Source organism: Procambarus clarkii, chromosome 49, assembly GCF_040958095.1.
Source record: "Procambarus clarkii isolate CNS0578487 chromosome 49, FALCON_Pclarkii_2.0, whole genome shotgun sequence".
Lineage (NCBI taxonomy): Eukaryota > Metazoa > Arthropoda > Malacostraca > Decapoda > Cambaridae > Procambarus > Procambarus clarkii.
This window is the reverse complement of record NC_091198.1, coordinates 6521565-6531908: the sequence shown is the minus strand read 5'-3', so window position 1 is coordinate 6531908 and position 10344 is coordinate 6521565. Positions and strand designations below refer to the sequence as shown.

The window sequence follows — 10344 nt, the reverse complement described above, 5'->3', positions numbered from 1 at the left end:
TCACCTAGTTGGAGTGTTTGTGTGTGTGTACTCATCTAGTTGTACTCACCTAGTTGTGCTTGCGGGGGTTGAGTTCTGGCGCTTTGGTCCCGCCTCTCAGTTGTCAAGGAAAAGGTGTGCAGATTCCTGAACCTACAGGGATTTATCATATCTACATTTGAAACTGTGTATGGAGTCAGCCTCCACCACATCACTACCTAATGCATTCCTACTGTAAACTACTCTGACACTGACAAAGGTATTTCTAACGTACCTGTGTGTGTGTGTGTGTGTGTGTGTGTGTGTGTGTGTGTGTGTGTGTGTGTGTGTGTGTGTGTGTGTGTGTGTGTGTGTGAAGCAGGCACACAGTTATGAACGTTTTCCTATAATATCGAATGTAAGTTTGCCAAATTCTAACCAGATCCAAACTGATTTTAAATAGACTCCGTGGTTCGGCTAACGTGCTCATAAAAGTCGTGGAAATTATAATCACAATAAGCACGTTTAAATTCATTAAAATCTAAAATTTAGACCTACTCATTCTTAATATTATCGTTCCAAATTACGTTAAATATCTTATAAAACGTTGATATCTTTTACCTAAAGGAGAACAGCTATTGACATGTACGTTACCATTATGAAAATAACTCGCTACTAAAGTTTACTTTCTAAAAATATCTGTTTTTAACTAGTTTTAGATATATTTATTTACAATGTTTTTTTTACCGACCTGCCCTAATTTCCCTTAACCCAAAGGAACACAAGTATCAAAGTATTCCATATGTAAATTACCAAAGCTTCAAAATGACTCCTAGTTAGACAACATTGCTGATATTGGACGTCAAGTTAAAAAAGAAAACTAATAAAGGGTTTCTAAATACTCCTTCTTTACATTAGGAGGCAGATATTATCAATTTAGACATACAAACAAACTTATTACCGCCTTTTAACTGTCGGGCAATCCAAGAGTTGGTCACATATTTGTGCCCCAAGAATGTGAGAACACCGTCCACCGGCACTTGAGTAAAGAAATTATGTTTTAGTTAAAAAGTTTACCATTGTTGAAGTGAATAACTTGGGATTCGTCTTGAAAATTATGTGAATACATAATATGGGACTTGGAGAATATTCGTAAAACAAAAAGTGTCAGAAGGCTACTTAATCATTTAGCAAGTTTGAGTAAGCAAGAACCTCTAATAGAAATAATGGGATGCGGAGGGGATATTAACTTTACAAGTTTTAGGTTAACCTCTGTAAATATGTTAGGGTAGGAAAAATAACCTTTTGTTGCTCCAAAAGTTTATTATCTATGTTATTATTAACACCATTTCTAACTTTTCTATTGCGTTCATCATCAAATGATGCGAGGTTTATCATCAATTGATGCGAGGTTTATCATCAATTGATGCGAGGTTTATCATCAATTGATGCGAGGTTTATCATCATTTGATGCGAGGTTTATCATTAATTCCTTTTCGTGCGAATTAGTTTTTGAGAAGAAAGCCTTTGCTTTACCCTGTGGTACATGTTTTAGTAATAACTCGTTTAACCCTTTTTTCACAGCTAGAATTTTTTTTGCAGGGACATTGATGCATGGTCCCTAGCCTCTGGCTGGCTCACTAACTGTTACTTCTGGTGCACTTGGGTAGTGGGTTCATTGTTTATAGCTAGTATGTTGGCTTCAAAAATATTATGTACAGTGTGTTTAACAACTCCATCTCTGATGTTAAATCTCAGTTGAAATCCAGTTTAGTTTGTAACTCTGCACCATGTTAAATAATGTTCCAGTAGTGTGTCGTATATTTCTCTACATGGCTGATATTTCCTCTCTTTTTCTTCTTTTGGAACCTGTAAACCTATTCCACATGCACATGGGAGTCACAGCTTGAAATGATTAGTATCACTTTAACAAGAGCATCGTGATAACGTTTACAGCTGTCTGCTTTCAAACTACATATTCATCAATTACTTGTATCAGAAGATGGAGCGTCTACATGTTTTCTATATAGAGCCAAAATCACCTGAATGGTTTTGTGGTAATCGACACTAATGCAAACCACCTCACTTGGTGGACACCTGAGTATCTCAGAAGTAAAAGTGTGTCTGAAAGGTGGGAGTCTCAAACTATGGTACACGTATCCCTGCTGCTCTCTCTAGTATAGGCTCCAAGTTGGCCATATTAACTAGAGCGAACTTGAAATAAATAAAGACAAGAACAACTTTGCAATTTATGAACAGTTTAGCAACCTTGGAACATATAAACACCAAAGCCACCTTGTAACACCAAAGCCACCTTGTAACACCAAAGCCACCTTGTAACACCAAAGCCACCTTGTAACACCAAAGCCACCTTGTAACACCAAGGCCAGCTTGTAACACCAAGGCCAGCTTGTAACACCAAAGCCACCTTGTAACACCAAAGCCACCTTGTAACACCAAAGCCACCTTGTAACACCAAAGCCACCTTGTAACACCAAAGCCACCTTGTAACACCAAAGCCACCTTGTAACACCAAGGCCAGCTTGTAACACCAAAGCCACCTTGTAACACCAAAGCCACCTTGTAACACCAAAGCCACCTTGTAACACCAAAGCCACCTTGTAACACCAAAGCCACCTTGTAACACCAAAGCCACCTTGTAACACCAAAGCCACCTTGTAACACCAAAGTCACCTTGTAACACCAAAGCCACCTTGTAACACACAAAGAGAAGAGCAACCTTGGCACAGCCTGGCAACATGTAAACAGTAGATCAACTTTGCAACTTATAAATACTGGAAAGTGCTAGAAGTGGGCGCCCTCCAGGCTCAGAGCACCTGAACTCTTAAAGAGTTCTGGCGCATATAACCTCTTAATACGGACGGATGAAATATTTAGTTGAAAACTTAATCCGATTAATCCGCGGGCGAAGGATATTTTCTTGAGCGGATCAGTCGAGAGGAATTACTTCAGCAGCAAAATGTAGGAACAAATTATATATCAGTCCAGATGTTTTCTGGAGGTATATGCAAGCGGCTGGAGCTGGGTGCAAGGATGATTCCGCACTGTGCAAGAAGTTAATAAACATTGGTGCTGGGTGCAAGGATGATTCCGCACTGTGCAAGAAGTTAATAAACATTGGTGCTGGGTGCAAGGATGATTCCGCACTGTGCAAGAAGTTAATAAACATTGGTGCTGGGTGCAAGGATGATTCCGCACTGTGCAAGAAGTTAATAAACATTGGTGCTGGGTGCAAGGATGATTCCGCACTGTGCAAGAAGTTAATAAACATTGGTGCTGGGTGCAAGGATGATTCCGCACTGTGCAAGAAGTTAATAAACATTGGTGCTGGGTGCAAGGATGATTCCGCACTGTGCAAGAAGTTAATAAACATTGGTGCTGGGTGCAAGGATGATTCCGCACTGTGCAAGAAGTTAATAAACATTGGAGCTGAGTGCAAGGATGATTCCGCACTGTGCAAGAAGTTAATAAACATTGGTGCTGGGTGCAAGGATGATTCCGCACTGTGCAAGAAGTTAATAAACATTGGTGCTGGGTGCAAGGATGATTCCGCACTGTGCAAGAAGTTAATAAACATTGGTGCTGGGTGCAAGGATGATTCCGCACTGTGCAAGAAGTTAATAAACATTGGTGCTGGGTGCAAGGATGATTCCGCACTGTGCAAGAAGTTACTACACATTGGTGCTGGTTGAATAACACTGGGTATGAGTTTAGTGCTGGCTATATGTGTGTGTCAACTCTACAATGTACATGTGTTTAAACATTTTAAGAATAAGAGATACATCTATACACTATTTTTTACAAAACATTTATATATCTGCTGTAGAAAGGTTGCTGCGTAACATGAAGATTCATATATATCCCTTCATGATAAATCCTATTTTATAACGTTTCTTGAAGGCTTTCTTCAACACTGAAAATACTGTCTTTAATACAAGTGACGAAGGTAGGGAAGGAGGACTCTCGCTTCTCTACACACACCTGGACTCAACCAGGTAATGTACCTGAACAAATTTGAACAATACGTAACAAAGCTTCACTAAAGACTAAGCAATCCTTCCGTACTCTCATGAACTCTGGGAGCACAGTGTCTCAGAGTACTACAATTCAAACCAGGCAATTACTTACAAAATATTGATTTTTGAATGAAAGCAATGTATAACAGGCAAGTAATACATTATATTAGTAGGAGGATTTATCATGGATTTAATGGAGGATTTAACGAGTTGGAACTGATATCCATAATTTCCCTCGTAGCGTATATTTTAGGCCAGATCCTCCAGGGTAGACACAATAAGAACAGGACGCTATAAATGGCTCATTTCAGGAAATTTGATCCAATATTTGATAGGTGGATTGATGAGGCAGATTTTTGTTGGATATCATCAACTTGGTGAAAAACATAAAACAGTTTACAATTACTTTTACTGCAAAAACATTTAATGTTAGGACTTAAACAAATTTACCAAACAACTTTTTATATATATTTTGGATAAATTATATTGACTAATATATTTTAAAAATCCTTAAGAAACATCTGATTATCGAACCTAAAATGTTAAAGATATTAAAGAATAAAATGTTACATTAAATATGAGAAATGTAACACGTGAAAAGACTTTTAAACAAGAAAGGGTTTTTATAATCTAGCTGCAAGGGAAGCACATTAATATATTGCCATAAATCCCACAAGAGCAGTTATTGGCAGGACTCTGTCTAGGTCAGCCGAAGTGATATCTAAGGTATTAAATTATTGTTCACCTTTTGGAGAGATCTTCAGACCTTCTTTCACCGTCAAGACTTCCCATCGCATACGCTGAACTGTTGTCGGCGGCTACACAACAATTAAGAGTGAGATTAGCTCGTCTAGTTCATGTCCGGGAAGAGAACTTAGCTTTTGCCAGAACATTTCCTACACTGGCTCCTTCTCAATACCATGAAGAGTGCTTGAGGAGGGGGGGAAGAATGTCGAAGTTAGATTTTCGCTAAGTGATTCTTCTAGCCATGCTCCAGAGATCAATCTCTCACAAAACAGAAGATTAACTTGTCGCACGCCTGTATGAAGATCCTCATCATATACTACCATATCTATACCTCCGTCTGATCTATTCACGAGTGCACAACTATCACAGTGGTTATACGATAAATATAATGTGTGTTTATAGACGTGACAACAGGAATCTTATAACTTATACCTGAGTAAATAAATATTATTTTATATTATTTTGCCACTGTTCTCATCTCTCTTACTCTCTTTTCTGAAAGTCAGTAAACCTTACCGATTTAACAACTTTGTTCAATTATTATTTGTAATACTATTCCGCTCAACTCACTTTCACTTGTCTGGACTTTCATGTCATCGCACTGTACAGAAATAAATAAATATTGTAACTCTTTCTCATATTAAGAACGTTCGCAATTGATTTTAGAATACCAACGACGAGGGAAAAATATGTAGCCAACATTCTCTTTCTCAGCCCACAGTACAAGGTCACAAGCCCACAGTACAAGGTCACAAGCCCACAGTACAAGCTATTAGTGAAGGTAAAGTACGTCAAGACAAGTGAATTAATACGCCTCATATTTTATACTGTTCGTTCTCTTACAGAATAATAATAATAACTACTTCAGTTGTCATTATTACTGAAGGATTACTATTCTCACGAGGACTGGCGAGGTACAACACACTTGATAAGGGTGACATGGCTAAATAAATCTGTGGCTCTGGAACCTGCTGTGTTGAACTGGCATATACAAGCTGTGCATTAATTTGAAACATGATGCATGAGGGAGAATATTAACTCCGCTTCCCCCGCCGCCCCCCGTTCGACTCCCACGTACAGATGATCTTGTGCTGTGATGTATGGGGGTCGAACTGGTGACCCGGCGACCTCCTCCAACCTCATGCATGTGGTAGCCCGTGAGAATTATTATTTAAGCAATTATAACCATTGAGATTTGTGTTAATTGTAATTATCTTATCCATCATCAATTCCCTTCACTCATCCTTCGTCCCACTCCTTCCTGCTCCTCCCTCTCCCTTCTCAGCAACTGCACAGTATTCATTTATTGTATGAAACAAATGCTAGAAAATGTTGGATTGTTGTTTCCAAAAATATTTATAGGTGAATATTGTATACGGCTCTTTAAGATAACGCCAAACACTGAACATATTTTATAAGACGAGAAGTTAATATTTTAATATGGTTTGAACGGAGAGTTCCAGTGGCATTTACAGTGCCAGGTCCAGTGCCAGGTCCAGTGCCAGGTCCAGTGGCAGGTCCAGTGGCAGGTCCAGTGGTTGGTCCAGTGGCAGGTCCAGTGGCAGGTCCAGTGGCAGGTCCAGTGGTTGGTCCAGTGGCAGGTCCAGTGGTTGGTCCAGTGGCAGGTCCAGTGGTTGGTCCAGTGGCAGGTCCAGTGATTGGTCCAGTGGTTTATCATTCTGTGATCACTCAAAATGACAGAAACCTGTGTCATTTATCAGTCCAATTTAGCATATTGTGACGTTTCCCTTCATAACAGAGTTTGAGAACTAACAATATTGCTCATATGTAAGAAATCCCAATATTAAGTATGACGTCGAGTATGGAAAATGTTGTATATATTAAATCATATTAAGAAATTACACAAAATGAGTTATAGCTCAACTGGTTCGGTTCCTACGAACCAGTTGAACTAGAGACTATTTATATATGTTTGGTCGTTCTCTTTGTATTTTATAGTGAATTAACGTCCTGTACGAATAAATATGAAACGCTAAATAGATGGTTTAAGTATTTTACGATTTTTTATAAATTAAAATATATAATTTTACGAAAAATATATATTTGCTTTTAACTGCAAGTTCAGAAAGTTTTCAGACTGCTAGCAGACTTGGAAAATTGTTTTCAGTCAGATCACCAATAAGGTTTGTATCTTAAACGTCTACTTTACTTGTATTAAACTCTCAAGTAACAAGAGATTTCCTCACTAACAGCGGAGGGAGATTTCCTAGATAATCTTGGTGCTTTATTCCTCCTTGAGGAGCAAGTGCTCTAATCCTCTTAGGCGCTCAATCCTGCTCGTGGTTTAGAGAGAGCTCCAATCCTCCTGGATACTCAATCCTCTTCGAGACGAGATTGTACTAATATCTAAGAAAACTGAAGCTACATTTTCCTTAATTAAGGATTTTTTAACAGTTTTCGAACCGACATATTTATTGATTACATATATTTTAAACATTCTGCTTATTCCGGTTATTTATTTGATGTATAATTTGATTTTTTATTTGATTTATCTGCCAAGTTATCGCTCAAGACCAAGAATATTCCTCGTCACTAAGAATATCCCTCGTCACTAAGAATATCCCTCGTCACTAAGAATATCCCTCGTCACTAAGAATATCCCTCGTCACTAAGAATATCCCTCGTCACTAAGAATATCCCTCGTCACTAAGAATATCCCTCGTCACTAAGAATATCCCTCGTCACTAAGAATATTCCTCGTCACTAAGAATATCCCTCGTCACTAAGAATATTCCTCGTCACTAAGAATATCCCTCGTCACTAAGAATATCCCTCGTCACTAAGAATATCCCTCGTCACTAAGAATATCCCTCATCACTAAGAATATTCCTCGTCACTAAGAATATCCCTCGTCACTAAGAATATTCCTCGTCACTAAGAATATTCCTCGTCACTAAGAATATTCCTCGTCACTAAGAATATTCCTCGTCACTAAGAATATTCCTCGTCACTAAGAATATTCCTCGTCACTAAGAATATTCCTCGTCACTAAGAATATTCCTCGTCACTAAGAATATTCCTCGTCACTAAGAATATTCCTCGTCACTAAGAATATCCCTCGTCACTAAGAATATCCCTCGTCACTAAGAATATTCCTCGTCACTAAGAATATCCCTCGTCACTAAGAATATTCCTCGTCACTAAGAATATTCCTCGTCACTAAGAATATTCCTCGTCACTAAGAATATTCCTCGTCACTAAGAATATCCCTCGTCACTAAGAATATTCCTCGTCACTAAGAATATTCCTCGTCACTAAGAATATCCCTCGTCACTAAGAATATCCCTTGTCACTAAGAATATCCCTCATCACTAAGAATATTCCTCATCACTAAGAATATCCCTCGTCACTAAGAATATCCCTCGTCACTAAGAATATCCCTCATCACTAAGAATATTCCTCGTCACTAAGAATATTCCTCGTCACTAAGAATATCCCTCGTCACTAAGAATATCCCTCGTCACTAAGAATATTCCTCGTCACTAAGAATATTCCTCGTCACTAAGAATATTCTTCGTCACTAAGAATATTCCTCGTCACTAAGAATATCCCTCGTCACTAAGAATATCCCTTGTCACTAAGAATATCCCTCGTCACTAAGAATATTCCTCGTCACTAAGAATATCCCTCGTCACTAAGAATATCCCTCGTCACTAAGAATATCCCTCGTCACTAAGAATATCCCTCGTCACTAAGAATATCCCTCGTCACTAAGAATATCCCTCGTCACTAAGAATATTCCTCGTCACTAAGAATATTCCTCATCACTAAGAATATTCCTCGTCACTAAGAATATTCCTCGTCACTAAGAATATCCCTCGTCACTAAGAATATCCCTCGTCACTAACTCTGAAACTCGTAATGTTTCAGTGGCCTCTGAAAGGCTGATCAATTAATATTTAAAATTCCTTAATTAAATCACAAATTTTCTTCATTGTGATGAAGTTGTCTTATCAGTGATCAAGTCCACTCTCCAGTCATCACGTCCACTCTCCAGTCATCACGTCCACTCTCCAGTGATCAAGTCCACTCTCCAGTGATCAAGTCCACTCTCCAGTCATCACGTCCACTCTCCAGTCATCACGTCCACTCTCCAGTCATCACGTCCACTCTCCAGTCATCACGTCCACTCTCCAGTCATCACGTCCACTCTCCAGTCATCACGTCCACTCTCCAGTCATCACGTCCACTCTCCAGTCATCACGTCCACTCTCCAGTCATCACGTCCACTCTCCAGTCATCACGTCCACTCTCCAGTCATCACGTCCACTCTCCAGTCATCAAGTCCACTCTCCAGTCATCACGTCCACTCTCCAGTGATCAAGTCCACACTCCAGTGATCACGTCCACTCTCCAGTCATCACGTCCACTCTCCAGTCATCACGTCCACTCTCCAGTCATCACGTCCACTCTCCAGTCATCACGTCCACTCTTCAACATGCGTAAGGAAACATGTGGACACAGTCTCAATTAGCGCTGTTTATGAGGGAGGAATGAGTCTTGGAGGAGATACAGGAAGGCAGGAATGACTGTGGAAGACACATGAGGGTGATGGAGATTGGTCACAATGGTTGTCGTATTGAGGGAATATAGAGAGGGATCAGTTATCGTGACGTGGAAGGAGTGATCTGAGTGTGGCATGATGTGTGAGGATGGTGTGGAGTAGAGCACTTACCTCTATTAGAGCAGAGGTAAGTGTGCTGTGAGGTCCTCCTACAAGTTGTGTAGTGTGGGGGAGTGAGGCTAGTTCCCCGCTGTCACTCTGGGCCACAAACCTCCACACACAATAGTTGCCTAAATCACGCGACTACGGAACTAGTTAATTAATGCCAACGAGAATAATTAGCCTCCCTCGGGTGATTTAACTTTGCTGAAATAATCACTGGGCTGTGAATGACACATGGAAGCGGACGATCACTCCCACTACTGCTGTGTCTGGTTCCTGTACTGCTGCCTGGAGCCTCCTGCTGTGTCTGGCTCCTGTACCACAGCCTGGACTCTCCTGCTGTGTCTGGCTCCTGTACCACAGCCTGGACTCTCCTGCTGTGTCTGGCTCCTGTACCACAGCCTGGACCCTCCTGCTGTGTCTGGCTCCTGTACCACAGCCAGAACTCTCCTGCTGTGTCTAGCTCCTGTACCACAGCCAGGACTCTCCTGCTGTGTCTGGTTCCTGTACCACAGCCAGGACTCTCCTGCTGTGTCTGGCTCCTGTACCACTTCCAGGACTCTCCTGCTGTGCCTGGCTCCTGTACCACTTCCAGGACTCTCCTGCTGTGTCTGGCTCCTGTACCACTGCCAGGACTCTCCTGCTGTGTCTGGCTCCTGTACCACTTCCAGGACTCTCCTGCTGTGTCTGGCTCCTGTACCACTTCCAGGACTCTCCTGCTGTGTCTGGCTCCTGTACCACTTCCAGGACTCTCCTGCTGTGTCTGGCTCCTGTACCACAGCCAGGACTCTCCTGCTGTGTCTGGCTCCTGTACCACAGCCAGGACTCTCCTGCTGTGTCTGGCTCCTGTACCACTGCCAGGACTCTCCTGCTGTGTCTGGCTCCTGTACCACTTCCAGGACTCTCCTGCTGTGC

General features: G+C 40.9%; 1 protein-coding gene across 1 annotated transcript; it reads left to right on the top strand.

Moving 5' to 3' along the window:
- The first annotated feature begins 4133 nt into the window (after positions 1-4133).
- On the top strand, positions 4134-9237 carry LOC138351275 (uncharacterized). The gene is made up of 2 exons (XM_069302908.1): positions 4134-4144; positions 8709-9237. Exons 1-2 carry the CDS (start codon positions 4134-4136, stop codon positions 9235-9237), a joined length of 540 nt encoding a protein of 179 aa, XP_069159009.1.
- Positions 9238-10344: the final 1107 nt, after the last annotated feature.